We start from the raw sequence: 17,134 nt of genomic DNA, 5'->3' as shown, positions 1-17,134 counted from the left end.
TTTCTGCAATATCTTATTGATTGCACAGGTCAACCCTATTAAGTGTGGAGTATACTACACAAAGGTGTGAATACCAGGGGGTCCTCTTAGAAATTGGCTACTGCATGTCAAATTCCATTTATTTCTTTTAATTCTCTGATTTGTTTTTACCTACATTAATGATTCATACAGAATATGAGTACAAAAATATTGTCCTCACTTCACTTAAAATAGGATTATAGAGTACTGCTCTATGTGCTTGCTGTTTTTTGTTAAAATAGCAACGCTTTGCCCCATCCCAGTTTTAAGTGGTCCGTATTTTATTTGGTTCTAGAGTCCACAATTTTAAAGAGACATAGAAATTTATGAAATGGCTTATAGGAAAATCTTACAATTAACAGACTTAGTTTTAATTCTAAAGACTATCACAACTGAGAGCATTTAGTTAAGTCAAATAATTTGAGTGACATCTTAAAAATGATCTGTGTTATGGTTACTAACTCTAACATTTACACAGAATAAAAGTTTAATAAATAATTATTAAATGGGCCAAATATTAATTCACTACAGATAATTACAACAGAAAATATATGGGGTAGAAGCAAGAGTTATAGATGGAGAAAAGGCAGGAGGCTTCTAGAAATGGTTCTGCTATTATTTATTCTGTGATTTTAAGTGGCTTTCTCAAATTCCCCAACCATCATTTCCCCACTTGTGAAATGCTGGAGTTGGGCTAGAACTGGATGATTTTAATGCTATCTTTAGATCCAGCAGTCTCTTAAGTTGCAAATGTATCCACATTGGTACATATTTCCCCTATTCCTTTCAATCTGTCTGCTTTTAAATCCATTTCACAAGTCTCTACCAAGGTCCATTTTCTCTTTGTATCTTATTTTCAGCAACTATTCTGTATTCCTCCATAATTCTATGCTTTTCTTTTGCCCATCTGTCCATTGACATGTCCACTGTCCTGCCCGTCCTTTATGGTACTGAATATATTTTCTCCAATCTGGGCGTAGTTAAGAACTCTATAATAGACTCTGTATCTACAGGGTTTATTTTGGTTCGTAATGAACCCAGCCCAAGCCTTGACTTTAATATATTTTCCCAAGAATGGCTGCTCTTGCTCCTGGTTTCTTTCTTTCTTCATTTAGTAACTATTCATTTCAGTCTTACAACAGTAGGCAAGGTATATATGGACTAGTTGTTTCAACGTTTTTTCACTGACCTTTAGTATTTTTCTCGATGTTTAAGCTGTAGAATTCTGAAAAGTCACATATAAAACTGTCTGTAGCAGCCAGGCAGGTCATTAAAATGAGTAAAGCAGATCTTTCATGTTTTCCAGATAAACTAGAAATTTAGATTTTAAGGTAGACGCTCCTGATTTATTAAATTTTGGTATCTACTTAAAATATGTTTGGAAAATTACCATGTGGGCCAAAAGAAACATCTTTGCTGGCTGAATTTGGCCCTGATCCTTCCATTTAGGATCTCTGTGAACCTAGGATCACTAGGAATGCTCTACATCTTCACTTTTTGAAAATTCCTTATCACACTCCTGCTTCAATATTCCTAATACACGGGCACCCACAAAACAGCCTTTCCTGTTCTCCATGTCTAGTTTCTTCACTTCATTTCTCCACAATTCAATACTTTTTACCCCATTTCCCAATGCTTCCTTGTTACCTTTCTCTATTCCAAGTAAATATATGACATAAGGGTAATGAGGGGTAGGATGAAACTTGTGATATAACTTTTGTCCACGTCAAAATGTGTCTGAAAAAAGTTTGGAGCTCCAAAGGCAGAACTCTAATTCTGTTTAGTTCTGCATCCTGGGTGAAAGAGTTAAAAGCAAAATCCTTTTGGGTCAGGACCAAAAGAATGAAAATCAGCTCTGACTGAAATGAGAAAAAGCAGCACTGCTGGGAGTGTAGACACAGATAAAGCCGCCTGCAGTTAACAGAGAACCTTGTTTTCCCCATTGCCAAGCAGCAGCTGCCAAAATGTCCTATTTACTCTCTTGCATGATACTGCTTTCTTACCAACGACATCCAGGCCTACTTTGCTATTTTCACTTATTACTTGGGTGTACCCAATTACTAAATGGCCCTCTCCTCATTATAGCATCCAATCCCTAGTTAATGCCCCCCACTTTTCCTGATCCCGCCTCAGAAACAGCGTCCAATACAGAACTGATCCCTGCTCTCTTCAGACCCTCCTGACTCTTTTGGCGGGAAATTAAACTTTACAAAAGACACTTCATCTTCCCTTTTTCCGGGGGTATCCACACTTCCTCTGGAGCGCCTTTCCTCATTTACAAATGTTGTAAGCGGATTGCAGAATTCTTCCAGGTAGTCTTTGGCTGACTCGGCTTTAATACGAGACAAGTTAGTGTCAGGATCTCTGCTAAATCTTCCTCTGAGCAGTTCAGACTTACAGTTTTTAATAGCTAAAAAAAAAGAAAAGTAAATGCTTCTTACAATTGTTCCATCAGCACACTGCTAAGAAATCCCCTCCCCCTACTAATACAGCCCTAATATCCGTGGTTTTACTCATTTTATCTTGTTCTCGTTTCAGCGAATTTAGTTTAAACCACTTCAGTTCCGAATTCCTAGGTTGTATTAAAAAGTAGTAGATGGGGGTATACGGTCTTTGAGGGTGTAATTTTTTTTACGTGGCTACTGCTCGCTCAAGATCAAGGAGGACAGGTTGGGATCATTTTTAAAAGGCTTCTCTAGGAGGAAGCCCCAAGCATTATCTGCGTTTTTCTGGACAGCCCCGGGGACATAAATTTCTGGGTGATTTTTGATCGTGGAGGGAGGGGTGCGTCTTTTGTCTTCAGGAGAGATGCACGTCTAGATTCAAGCTTGAGATCTCAAAACCTTGTACCTGGAGCCGAGTGACGGTTCCGCCCCAGGTCTCTTGGGATGGATCTCAGAGGTTCAGGGATGGGACAGTGGGGCTTGTGGTCATGGGCAGCCTCGGCTGCTTGGGGCCCCCCACCTCGGTTACGCAGCTCCAGAGCTCCGTTCTCGCTGCCGCCCCGCCGCTGGGTTTCCGACGTTAATGACTCAATCGCCCCCCGGCCGCCTTCCACGGGCGACCAGAGGCGCACATCTGCCTGGGGCTGGAGACCCGGGACCCGCCCCCGAGCAGCTGCGCCCACGCCCAAAGCCTTCAGCCAGTTTGCCCCGGCGCAGTGCAGCAGAGCGCGCTCTCGCTCGTGGCCGGCCCGGCGCGAGCGCACGCGCGCAGGGACCTGCGCCCTCCGAGGAGAGGGGGCTGAGGGGGTGTCCGGGGGGGAGGGGCAGGAGGAGGAGGCGGTCGCGTCGCCTCCCGCGGGGCTCGCGCTTGCCCTCGCGCTCGCCCGCCGCCTCACCCGAGCCCTGCGAGGGTGAAACGCTTTCTCCCGGCATGCAGCGGGAGGAGGGATTTAATACCAAGATGGCGGACGGCCCGGATGAGTACGATACTGAAGCGGGCTGCGTTCCTCTTCTCCATCCAGAGGTGAGGAACCGCGCCGAGCGCATTCCTCGCCCAGGGGCCCCGGGACCTTCCTTCCCAGGACTCGCGGAAGGCGATGGCCTACGTGTGTGGGGCAGCGGAACGTGCCGAAGTTGGGAGGCGGGGAAGCAAATCCAGGCCTGAGCGCGGCTGCGAGCGGATAACGGGGGAGGAGATAGCGGGGCGGGCCCGGCCGGGGCGGGCTCTGGGACGCAGTCCCTGGCTGTCCCTGGAAGACGGAGGTGGGCATGTTGATGGTTCTGCGCTGTCGCCATGCCGCTCGCGGGTACACAGGCTGCAAGGGCCTGTCCTGGTTTAGAACTGCAGCTTAAGCCCCCAGTCTTGCCCCAAGCTTCTCGGGGCGAGGAGGGAGCGCGTCTGGTTTTGATTTCTTCGCTTTCTTCGCCAGGTTGAAGGACGCTATCTATTCCTTCCATTTAGCTCAACCTGGGAAAATGTAGGGTAAGAACACAGTTTCTTGGACTAAGTGATGTCCTACCAGGTTAAGCCGTAGGCAGCACCTCCGGCAACTTATGTCATCTCCGATTAGAGCGTTTGCCCTTAAGCGTTAATAAAGAGAGGTCAAAACTTTTGGCAATAGACCCACATGCCCATTACCCCGTCAAAGTACCGATTTTTGTTTTTGGAGCCAGAGAGGACAGTGCAACACGTTTTCCATCACAACATGAGTATCTTCCCATGTAAGTAAACAGTGCCACTCTCCGTGATCAGTCACATTCTTCACTTGCTTGCATCTTCATTTATAGCTGAACTAGTTAGTGCTGGTTCAGGTTTGGAAACAATTCTTAATGCATTTCTGCTTTTAATGATCCACAGTGATGTCCGGACGGTCAATGGCAAAGCTTCCTGAAGAACTGTAGTTTTTATGAGGTTAAAGGTTGAGGACAATCTTTGTGTTGTAGTAGGGTGAACAAACATGGAAATCTCTACGTGGCTACTTTGCATTAGAATTATTCTGTTTATTTCTGGATTTTAATTTCTAGCATGCTTATACTATTTAGTAAAATGTGAATAAAGACAAGCACTTACCCAATTATCCTCCTTTTCATCACTTACTTATCAAAAACAGATGGGACAGTGCCTTAGTAATATATCTGGGTCTGTTTCAATAGAAAAGGCTACTCTGGATAGCTGAGAAACAGAACTGTACAGTAAGACTAAACATTTTTTTTTTTTTATCCAAAGCGGCATTTCAAGCCTGGCATTGGAGACACCGCTTTTTTAGTTCACACTAAGGCCCTAAAAATATGTCGAGAAATAGACAAAGTAGTTTTTGGATGATGCATTGAAAATGTCGCCAAGGAATATTTTTATTCATCTATTCCCATGAAAGTATTTCAAATACTTAAATGTTGATTGTATGTATATTTTAACAATGTGCGTTCTTTATAAACCTTTGCTTTGAGAAATAGTACATTGTTTCATATTTTTAAGGCTAATTTAAACTGATAACAAATACTGAGATTGTTTGGTATAATGGAATGGCCTGTAGGGGGTTAAAGATTAGAGACCAGTCTTTAGGTTGGCATTGGATAAAATATTACTAGAAAATTGACTTCCTCATCATTAAAAGTGGAAGGGTTTGTAAATATCTCCCAGTCCTTTTTACCCAAGGGCTAAGGTCTTTCTGCACTTTTCTTGTGGTTAGTGTTGCATTCACACTTGGTGCAGACTTGGTAGTGTTGTGCTCGCTTGCAGTGCATTATTGGGCAAGCTACCTCTCTGAGTTCTAGCTTCCACATGTGTAATGATGGGATGAAAAAAATTGCTAATAGGCTATTGTGAAGATAAGCGAGACGTGTTCTTTTTTTCTTCTAAAATAATGTTTTCAGTATCTCTTGGAAAGGAACTTATTCTTTGCCTTGGTGAGCAAATAAAATACTAATACTTTTCTTTTTGGAGAAAACAGACTTTTGGTAAGACAGATTTGGCTTCCAATTCAGGATTTGTAGTAATAGCTAAGTGACTAGAGACAAGTTCTTAATCTCTTAGAGCCTCAGTTTGTTCATTAGAAAATGGAGAAGTCGCCTACCTAGTTCCCTTGGCTATAAGGGATTGGGTGAGACTTTGTGTGGAGGTTTAAGAACCGACACATTATAGGTGCTCAATTAATGTTACTTCTCTTTTCCTCTACAAGAGGAAGGAGCGGGGTGTTACACATTTAATTTGGTTTTGGTGAATAGACATTGAAGCGAGTTTTAATTTAGTGGAAATAACAGTTTTATTTTACTGTTCATTTTCAGATTTAACACTTATGAAAATAGTTTCTCACTAAATATTTATTGAATAGATGAATTGTTTGTAGGGTGAAGACATTAGCCATTCCTTAAATCTTCTGTTAGTATGCAGCCTGCTCATTTTAAAAATCTTTCTAAGGGGATTATGTTATTAGATGAACAACTAACCCTTTTTAGAAGTATTCACTGTCAGAGAACCTTAACTTTTTAATTAATTAATCCAGTCTTTTAATCACTCATTTAAACCTTTGTTTATCTTGTTTGGTCAGACACTGTGCTAGACTCTTGAGACTTTGGGATTTTTGTGGTAAATTCACTGAGGCGTAGTATGAGACACTGGTTAAGAGCCAAGACAAAATGAGAATCTAGGTTCTGCCACTATCGTCATGGTCAGATTACATTTTCTGCATTTGTAAAATGGAGTTAAATAGTCCTACCTTTCAGAGTTACTGTGAGTATTAAAAAAAAATGTTAAAAAGTAGCCATCACAGATCTATACACCTAGGCTGCCAGGCAAATCTAACCTACTGAAGTTCTTGACATAAAGTGAATACTGGTGCAGTTGCTTTGTTTTCTGATGAAATAGGTGATTATTCATTTGATCATAATGGGAGAAATTAGAGGCCATTTGGAAAAGGATGAACTGATGATTATCAGGATTAGGGTGCTAATCCCAGCTCTGTGACTTCAGGCTAGTGAACATTTAGCTACTCTGTTTCTTTGCTTTTAAGATAAAGAGAGTAAACAAGATGATCTCAAGATTTCCTCAGATTCTTAATGTTCTGATTGTATTTTGTGATTTTTTAAGATTGATAGGTTTGAGCACCTATTTACTAGATGCACAGCACTGTGCTAGGTTACATGAGTGAAAATAAAATAGGATAACTTCTGCTCTCCAGAAGTTAATGATCTTGTTGGAAAGATATATGCATATGAAACACTTAACAGAATCCAAATAAGTACTGAATTGCGTAGTGTAGCCTATAAGCCATATCAGATTCCTGTCATCTAGAAAGGTAAGAGGAAAGACTTCAGCTAAGATTGAGACCATATGTTGGTCTACAGGTTCAGCCGACTTGCTATCACCAGTCTTCCATTTCACCCACTAGTACGTCCTCAGTAAGCCATCTCAGCCTTTTCCTAGAATGAGGCCACAATACTCCTTTCTGCCAGAATATTATTTTATGGGCTCTCTGTTTCAGCAAGATGTGATTCAGAGCTTTGAACTGAATTGCCTAGATTATCTAGGGCTTTCATCTCTTGCTCGCTTCCTTTTTTCTCAATTTCAAAACTTTTATTATTGCCTTTTCTTTAGTTTTTTATTTTTTTAATGGTCACTTTTTTTTCGCTTCACATTAATTTTGTACATATTTGTCATTTTTTTAGAATATTGAACTGAGATATTACTCCATCTCTTACCTTCACAGATTTTATAAAATTACTTTTTGAATCTTCTTTGTTAAAAGTGATTTTACTTTTTTCCATTATTATTATTTTGCCTTATTGTGTAGAGTTTTACATGTGTACACATGTGTGAATTAACTCATTTCCTTTCAGAAAGCAGATGTAAAATTACTTTGAAAATTGTTTTTCACCTAATAGGATCCTGGCACACTCTTTCCCTTCAAATTTATCTTTTTGGTAATTTTTAGGATCTCATGCCTTTTTTTATTCATCAAAATGCTATAATTTAGTAGTAGTAATTTAGATTTATAAGTATTATACCTTAAGCATATAACCACTGAGTCAATATATAAAATGAAAAAACAATTAATTGGTTATCTCATGGATTGTGTCAAAGCCAAAGTTGAAAATCAGTGACCTACAGAACCAAAAAATTATATTGATTTGAGAAATGCTATTTTACTGTTTTGATTTCTTTATTTTATTTTACTCACTATTTTTATTGATTTTGAGAGAATTATCCCAAAAGTATTTATTAAGAGCGGACTTGTGGAGTGGGTAGATGTAAGAGCAGATGGATTAAAAATGTGAGTGCTGGTGTTTGGCCTCTTGAGTTCAAATCCTAGTTTTGCCATTTATTAATTACGTGATCCTGGGCAAGTTATTGAACTGTGCCCCAATTTTCCAGACTAAAATGAGGATATATAATAGCCCTACCTCATGAGGTTGTTGTGAAGATTAAATGAGATAATATCTACCATGTTCTGCATCTGATACTTACTTAGTAACACAATAAATATTAGCTATTAATGTTGTGGTAAGAAGTTAGCAATTTCTCAAGCAATAGTGGTATACATATATTAGGTATGGAGGCAACTAAATAGCTGAAATAATTAAAATTGGTTGTCTGGAAATTGAGGAGAGGGTGGGCAGAAGACTTCCAGATTTTTTTTTTGCGCTATTTAATTTTCTTAAAGATGTGTGCTATGATTTGAAGAGTGTCAATTGAGCATCTAAGTATGGTTTTGAGACTTTGCTGGGCCACAAAGTAATGAGGAATACAAAAGCAGGCAAACATAACAAAAGATTAACTATAGGCTACAGATCTCTCAGGATAGGTAAAGGTGAGCATATGTGTGTGTACATGTGCACAGTTTTGTTGAAAATTAAAAATGCACATAGACCTCTTTTACTCCAGAGAGTATCCTAAGAATATAATAGGGAAGTCAGTGTTAGTCAGTTGAGTGATCTGGATGTAGTGTTTTTTTAACTGAATCCCAATAACCAGAAAAATCCAAAAGGTGGTTATTTCAATATCAAGGTTATGTGCAATTCTTTTTCAAAGCATCATCTAACTCCAGCACTACTTTATGGTTAGATTGCATTACAGATATATAATTTAAGAACAAAATATCAAATATTTTAAACTTTGAGTTTGAAAAATTAATTCAGGGCAATGTAATATTTATAAAATATGCTAAAAACTCCTTAAAATAAAGCTATAGGCATCTAATTTAAAAGTACAGTGAAACTGCAGCCTTCTGTAAATGAGCTATTTGTAAAGAACTGAATTTCCTGAGTTATAGAGGGTTAAACAATATTTTTGACTTTTGTTTCAAACAGTGTTGGAAATTTGTTAAATGAAATTGCTCCATTTTCTAGGGTTAATGCATACTAAATTGATATTATAGTGTCTTGGACTTATCTTTTTATCGATCATTATTATTGTAGAGACGGAGTTTGTAGGGCTAAATGTACCTGAAGGTTTTTTTGTTATAAAAGTCAAATAGCTTTTGTCTTTTTATTAGTTGTTTTATACTAGGAAAAAATCAAGTGAAAAAATAATAACTACTGATTGAGACGTTATTCTACTGTATACCCTTGTTCAGTTTTTAAAAATAACTTTCTGTTTACGATCTCTTAATTTATGCAGGATTTAATGAGAGATGAACAAAACTGGTGACTGAAACTATCCTCATTCTCTGTGAGGTAAAGACCGAAGTTACTTGTGTTAGAATCCTCTGGTTGCAAATGTTACCAATCCTTTTAAAACTTAACTTGGATTAAAAAAGGGAATTTAATGCCTCTCATAACTCAAATTCAGAATAACAGAGATGCAGTCAAACTGAGGGATGACTGGAACCTGAGCTGAGAATGTCACCAAGACTGTCATCTTTCTTTCCATTCAGCTTCATTTTCTTCTTGTGTAGAGCAGCTGTCTCTGTGTAGTGGATATGGATGCCAGCATTTTTTTTTCTGTCTGTCTGTATTTTTCTTTCTTTCTTTCTTTCTTTCTTTCTTTCTTTCTTTCTTTCTTTCTTTCTTTCTTTCTTTCTTTCTTTCTTTCTTTTCTTTCTTTCTTCTTTTCTTTATTTCTTTTTTTTTTTGCCATACATCTCAGTCTCAACTAACCATTAAATAAGATCTGCCTATCTTCCCTTATTCCACATTGGGGTTGTCCTGATTTAGATTATGTTCCCACCCCTATGACCATGGGGTAGGGCACTATGATTGGCCAAGATCTCTTGGTTGGAGTTGGGATAGGAACAGTTTCCTTAAAGAAAGATTGCTAGCAGGCAAAACTATTTCTGTCCTCAATACTCTTATGTAAAGAATAGTTTATTTGTTTTAATTACATTGAACTCATTCTTGACAATAAATGTTCTAGTTAGGCTACTGAATAGGTTTCTATATGAATAATCTACACCAGGGAAACTTTCTGTAAAGGCCAGGTAGTAAATATTTTCAAGTTCATGGGCCATAAAATCTCTGTAGCAGCTACTCAACTCTGTTGGTTGTATGGAAACAGGTGTAGACAATATGAATGGATGTGCTGTGTTCCAGTAAAACTTTATATATAAAATCAGGTGGTGGGACATATTTGATCTGTGGGCTATATTTGCCAGCTCCTAATCTAGATAACACCTAGAAACTTCAATAAATTTGTATTAAAATATATGGTAAACACGTTGAATCCCATTAATTGCTGGTGTATAGTAACTTCATCAGAGGTGTATTTGTGAGAGATAGGTTGGGTGGCTTAAGGGAGAGAGGGAAGAGAGAGAGAAAGGAGTGTATGTCTGTGTTAGAATCTTATGGAGAACATTGTTAGAATACACATGCTTCCATACACATTTCTCAAAGTTTCTAATTTAGTGTGTGGGTTTGGGGTTTGTATATTTTGAAAAAATTCTAGAGATGATTCTGATAAATACACTCTTGATCTCTCTCACTCTCTGATATGTGCTTCATATGTAGGAAGAGTTTTATTACAGGAGGTGGAAGGAAGCTAATTTGATATTTAATGTATGAGGCATTGTACTGTGTGCTTTTCATGTTATTTCCTCAATCTGTTAGATAATAGTAATGGTGAATGCTAACACCAAATTATAAGTATGAGCTAGGCACTATCCTAAACAGTTTTGTATATATATTCATTTGTTTAATTCTCACACCTTTTTTATACCTATCTTCTAAATGAGGATTTTGAGGCATAGAGAGGGAAGTGGCTGGTAAGCGGTGGAACTGAATTCTAATCCAGGTTCAAATTGCCTAGTTGCCTCTTTTTATAGTGCATTACAGGGTGAATAGTGATGATACATAGTAGTTACAGAATTGATTGAATATTATTTGCCAGGCAAGAAAGTACAGAGAATTCCTTTACCCGTTTCTAGATGCACCTCTCTTACTATCAACCTCCTGTACCAGAGTAAGACATTTGTTTCCATCAGTGAACCTACATTGATTGACACATTATTTTTCACCCGAAGTCCATATTTTACATTAGGATTCACTTTTAGGATACATCCTATGGTTTTGACAAATGTATAATTACATGTGCCCATTATAGTATCATATAGAATAGTTTCACTGCCCTAAAAGCCTCTTGTGCTGCACCTATTCATCCCTCCCACCCCCCTAACTCTGGCAACCACTTATCTTTTTAGATTGTTTGCTGTCACCATAGTTTTGCCTTTACCGTAATGTCATGTAGTTGGGATTACAGTTTGTAGCCTTTTCAGATCGGCTTCTTTCACTTAGTAATATGCATTTAAATTTCTTCCATGTCTTTTCATGACTTGATAGCTCATCTTTTTAGTGCTGAATGATATTCCATTGTCTGGATGTAATGAGAGATTCATTCACCTACGGAAGGACATTTTGCTCATTTCTCCTTTTTGCTTATTTACTTTTTATAGTAGTTCTGAAAAGTAGGTGTTATTGAACTGTTTTCAGACTAGGAAATAGACTCACAGTGGGGACATAATTTATTCACATTCACATCATTGGTAGTTGGCAGAGTTTTTATTAGGACCTAAACTCTTTAACTCCAAATCTGTAATCCTTAGATGTACTCTGCCATACAAATTAATATGTCAAAACAAATTATTTTTTACTATATAATAGAAAAACTATCAAAGGTATTATCAGCTTGACCATGTTGTTAAAGGTGTTAGGGGAGTGCTCAGTTTTGGCAGTTGAGTAATCCTTTGACTTGAAATAATAAAACTATATTTCCTTAAAAACCCTCTTTTTCAAAATTTTAAAATTCAGTCTATTCTTTTTCTCCTGGTTAAATTGATAAGGTAAAATATACTTTCATTAATAAAATACCTCGAAAGGAAGTGAAATAACCCTAGGTATGGATCAGGTTGGAGATAAATTTTTTCAGTATTAAATCTGTGGCAGAAGCTGATAAGAGGACATGTGATGCTGGCTTAATGATAGGCATCTAGATTTAAATTAAGCCTTTAAAAATTTTTTTTAAATTAAGTTTATTGGGGTAACCGATTAATACAATTATATGATTTTAAGGTGTACATTATAGTTTGATATCTGTATATTCTATTGTGTGTTTAAGAGTCCCACTATCATTTGTATTCTAAATCTCTTCTAAAGATTTATTGCTGGACCACTTTCTGTTAATTAATGGAGCTTTTTGAGGTACATTTCAGGGAGAATAATGTAGTTCAAGTGCCACATGCAGCAGTCGGTAGTTTGGTCATGAACAGATTACTTAACCTCTCAGTGCTTCAGTTTTATCTGGAAAATGGGGGAAATAACAACACCTACCTTTTAGGTTTCTTGTGAAATTAAAAGAGTTAATATACCATATTTTATACTTAGCACATAGTTAGAGATAGCTCTTATTTGTTTTACTTTCTTTTTGCAGTTTAACATGTATATATTTTAACATGTATATATTTTATATTTTAACATCTCTGAATTTTTTTTTTTTTTTTTTTTTTTTTTTGTCTTAACAGTAAATGGTGCTTGTTGCCTTTGGCCCAGTGGTAGTAGTGATGAGTTGTCACTTTGTGATTATTCCTAATGGCCAGTTTATATACTTGCAGCCCAATTTTAACCTCTAGTCTTTTAAGGAATATTTGAGGAAAGAATATGGTTCCTGGTTTTTTCCTTAAAGCTGTTGATATGTTCTGGTAAGATCAAGAAAATGCTAGCATCAAAGCTTGAAGAGTGTGTGTCAGTGGCTTGGAAAGAAATCCCTGAGAGAGTAGTGACACATTCTTTGAAGAAAAGCTTTATGTGTTCTTGGTGGCTCATGAATAATACTGTAATAAGAAACTTGGATATTGACAACTCTAGTTTGAAGAATTCTTGTCAGAAGAGGCTGGTTTTGGACATATTTTGACAATATAATAACCAATTTATTTTGCTTATATAGCTCCTTTTAATAAATCTAAAGACTGATATGTGGTAAAAACCTGTCTCAATAAGTCTATAATATAAATAAAACTTCTGAGTGATAAAGCATTGTATATAGTTTAGTTGACAGTGTTTTCTTTCTTAGTGGTACATACAGTAATGGTGCATCTTATAATTAACAGCATCTTTGATTTTTTGGGATCCTGTCTCTAAATGAAGTTTAAAACAGTACTTGGCACATAGTTAGAGATAGCTCTTATTTGTTTTACTTTCTTTTTGCAGTTTAAGATTATGGAAATGCATGTATACCATTATTAAACCTGTTTCTACCTTGGAGATTTTATCTCTCTACACTGTAATTATAAATATTAATTAATCTCCATTCATAATTCTGTAACTATAATCATGAATAAATTGTACACATGATTTTCTAAGGAAATTTTGCTTTCAGACCGAACACCCAATATAAATATCTACGATCTTTCACTTGTTTATTTAAAAAGTTAATTAACTTGATTTCAGAAGTAACAATTATTTAAACTCTTTTCCTTATTTGTCTCACTTTTTTCCCTCCGGTGAATAACTGAATGTAACCAAATCCCCCCAAAAGACCACATTCGATAAAAGGTTTTTTGACAAACTAAATTCTATCATTATTACATGGCAGACCAAATAAAAATTTAAAATCTCTGAACTATTATTATAACATCTGATTTATTCTATATTGTTGAAGAGTATATGAATTTTCAAGGTATAAGAAATTTAAATCCAGCATAGGTTTTTTTATGGCTTTAAAAAAAGTGACACATGATTATTGTCAAAAATTTAAATAGTGCAGAAGAGTATATTGTAGAATGTAAGAGCCTATGTAAATGTATGTTTTATATACATGTTTATATACATTTATTTCCTTGTTTTTGTTACATAAATGTTATACACTGTTATAAAATTTTACCTAAGTGCACTTTGAACATAGTTCCATCTTAATATATAATGTCCAGTATAGTAGCCACCAATGACTTGTAGTTATTTAAATTAATTAAAATTAATAAAATAAAAACAGCATTTTACTCGTAGTAACATTTCAAGTGTTTATTAGCGTGGCTAGTGGTTACTGTTTTAGACAGTATGACAATATAGAATATAGAATATGTTCATAATTGCAGAAAGTTCTATTAGATAATACTGATCTGGACAGTTTTTAAAAAATTCATGTCTTTTAAAAATATTTTTTTACTGCATAACTAATTTTTATTGAGGCATATTATTTGTGATTACACAAACTTTAAATGTTTAAGTTGATAGTTTTTCTACACATATAGTGTAAGAAAAAAATGCAGAGATCCTGTGTACCCTTTACCTAGGTTCCCCAGTGGTAATACCTAGAAAAATTGTACTGTAATATCACACCTAGGAGATTTAATATTGAATCAGTAAAGATATAGAGCATTTCCATTACCACAAAGATCCATGATTTGCCTTTCTATACCCACACTAATCACATCACCCTTTTGTATACCCATACTATTATCCATTTTTATTATTTTGCAGTTTTAAGAATATTATTTAAAATGGAATCATGTAATGTGTAACCAATGGGATTGGCTATTTTCATTCATCATAATTCTCTTGAGACTTATCCAGGTTGTAGTGTGTATCAGTAGTTCATTACTTTTTATTACTGGGTAGTGTTTGTTTAACCATTTACCCATTGAAGGACATCTGAGTTGTTCTCCGTTTTTGGTTATTATAAAGCTGCTTTAACCATTTGTGTGTATAGGTCTTTGTGTAGATAGAAATTTTTATTTTTCTGGGATAAATGCCCAAGAGTGCAATTATTGGGTCATACGGTAGTTGTATGTTAATGTTTTCAAGCAACTGTCAAGCTGTTTTCCAGAGTGGCTGTACATTTTACATTCTAACCAGGAATATATGAGTGATCTGATCTCCCTATCCTAACCAACATTTGGTGTAGTCAATTTTTAATTTTAGCCCATTTTAATAAATATGTGATGATAAATCATTGTGGTATTAATTTACATTTCCCTAATGGCTATTTCATGTGCTTATTAGCCATCTGTATATCCTCTTAGGTGAAATGTCTCTTTCCATCTGCTAGCTAGTTTGCCAGCACTGCCATAACAAAATACCTGACTGGGTGATTTAAATAATGGAAATTATTTTCTCACAGTTCTGGAGACTACAAGTTCAACCAAGATCAAGGTATTGGCAGGTTTGGTTTCTTCTGAGGTTTAATTCTTTGTCTTGTAGATGGCTGCCCTATTATTGTGTCCTCACATGGTTTTCCCTTTATCTCCAAGTGCCCCTGGTATCTGTGTCCAGATTTTCCCTTCTTTCAAGGACACCAGTCATCCTGGATTAGGGTCCATACTGATGGCCTCATTTTAACTTAAACTCCTCTTTAAAGGGCCTAGCTTCAAATACAGTCAGATTCTGAGGGACTAAGAGTTAGGGCTTTCACTTGTGGATTCGGCTCATAACAGTGTCTTTTGCCAGTTTTTAAAATGGATTGTTTAATTTACTGTTGAGTCCTCCCTCCCCCCACCCCCCTAGTAAGGAGAGACCGTTTGAAATGATTATTGCAAGGGAGGAAAGAACTATTGCAATAGAGAGAGAGAGAAACTTTTGCAATGGGAGAATACTCTGACCATAAGATCTACATGTGTCTCAAGCAATTAGGCAAAAAGAGTTTTCCTTTGATAGGGAGAAATAGACAAGTCTAGACATAATTGGGTGTGAGGAAGTGGGATGACCATGAGTGGCAGGGGACGGTAGGTCAGAGAACGTTTTACCCCAAAGCCAGCATATTTTTAGTAGGGGCTGTTGAGGAGGGGTTGTGTGCCGGCTATATTGTTGAGTTTTGAGAGTTTTATATATCCCAGACACTAATCTTTTGTTGTGGTTTGCAAATTTGATGAAATCCAGTGTGTGTGTGTGTGTGCGCGCGCGCGCGTGTGTGTGTACACGTACGTACGTACATATGTAGTGCATTTTGTGTCAAGTCGGATCTCTTTGCCAAAATCCCAAAGATTCTCCCCCGCCTTTTTTTTTTTTTTACAGTTTATAGTTTAACATGTAGCATTTAAGTTCCAGGTCAATTTTGAGTTATTTATTTTTTTAATATATAATATGAGAATTAGGTTCAGGTTTTTATTTATTTGCCTATAAGATATTCAACTGCTTCTTTCCTCCATTGAATTACTTTTACATTGTTGTCAAAAATCAGTTGAGCATATTTGTTTTTATTTCTGCTTCTGTGTTCTTTTCTTTGAGCTATGTATCTGTCCCTCAGCCAATACTGTACAGTCTTGATTACCGTTGCTGTGTAATATGTCTTGAAATTGAGTAGACTGCTCTCCCCTAATTTATTCATCTTTCCATGATTACTTTAGCTTTATTAGTTGCCTTCCCATATAAATTTTAGAATAACCTTGTCTATATCTACAAAAAATCTTAATGGGGTTTTGATAGGAATTGTACTAAACTCACATATTAGTGAGGGGAGAATTGACATTTTAATCATCTTAAGTCTTCCAATCTATGAATATGATATGTCTGTTTATTTATTTAGATCTTCTTTGATTTCTTTATTCAATATTTTGTGGTTTTCAGCAAAAAGTACTGTATTTGTTTGCTTACACTAATTTCTATCTTCTCATACCCACTTAGGCATCTCTCTAGCAGTTCTCTACTAATATTCCTCCATCATCAGTTTTTGGACCTACCAGATCATTTCTGCTAGCGATCATTTTTCCTATCCTAAAAAAAAAAAAAAAAAAAAAAATCCAAAACCAAAAGTATATTTTTATTTGATCTCACTTCACTTTTGTCCACTTCCCTATTTCTTTGCTCTTCTTTAGAGTAATAAACCTCCTCAAAAAATTATCTGTACTTAACGGTTTCCAATTCTTTCCTTTCATCTTTTCTTTAATCAGTTTCAGTCTGGTATATAACCCCACCTTATCAAAGTAATAAGATATCTATATAGCTAAATTCAGTGGTCAACTTGCAGTCCTTATTTTTCTTTACTCATCTACAACATTAATATAGTTGATCATTTCCTATGTAACTTTTTTCATTTTGCTTCAGGAAATTGCAGATCAAAAGAAGATATAATTTGGTACCCATCAGATTCCTTCCTAATTAATAAGTCTGGTAAATCTAAGTATAGTAAAAGGAAAACTCATGCATTAATATTGAGAGTATAAGTTGATACTGCCGCCTCAGAAAGCTGTTTAATGATTGTAAAGTTGGAGATACTCAGTCTTTTTATCCAGAATTTCCACTGCTAGATCCTTACC

The 17,134-nt window shown here is 36.3% G+C and overlaps 1 protein-coding gene across 2 annotated transcripts in view; it reads left to right on the top strand.

Annotated features, from left to right (window-relative positions):
• The first annotated feature begins 2,775 nt into the window (after positions 1-2,775).
• The window catches only part of ZDHHC17 (zinc finger DHHC-type palmitoyltransferase 17), an 86,047-nt gene continuing 71,688 nt past the window's right edge, over positions 2,776-17,134 (top strand). Inside the window, exon 1 of one of the 2 annotated variants that reach the window (XM_016138187.2) lies at positions 2,776-3,486. In XM_016138187.2, the coding sequence (XP_015993673.2) occupies positions 3,046-3,486 (441 nt within the window). In that variant the 5' untranslated portion in view covers positions 2,776-3,045. The remainder of the gene's footprint in view (positions 3,487-17,134) is intronic. The other variant, XM_036236278.1, reaches the window with a different exon arrangement.

The sequence above is a fragment of the Rousettus aegyptiacus genome, unplaced genomic scaffold, assembly GCF_014176215.1.
Source record: "Rousettus aegyptiacus isolate mRouAeg1 unplaced genomic scaffold, mRouAeg1.p scaffold_m13_p_2, whole genome shotgun sequence".
In the NCBI taxonomy this organism is placed as follows: Eukaryota; Metazoa; Chordata; class Mammalia; order Chiroptera; family Pteropodidae; genus Rousettus; species Rousettus aegyptiacus.
The sequence above is the reverse complement of the archived record's forward strand: the minus strand, read 5'-3'. Positions and strand labels throughout refer to the sequence as shown.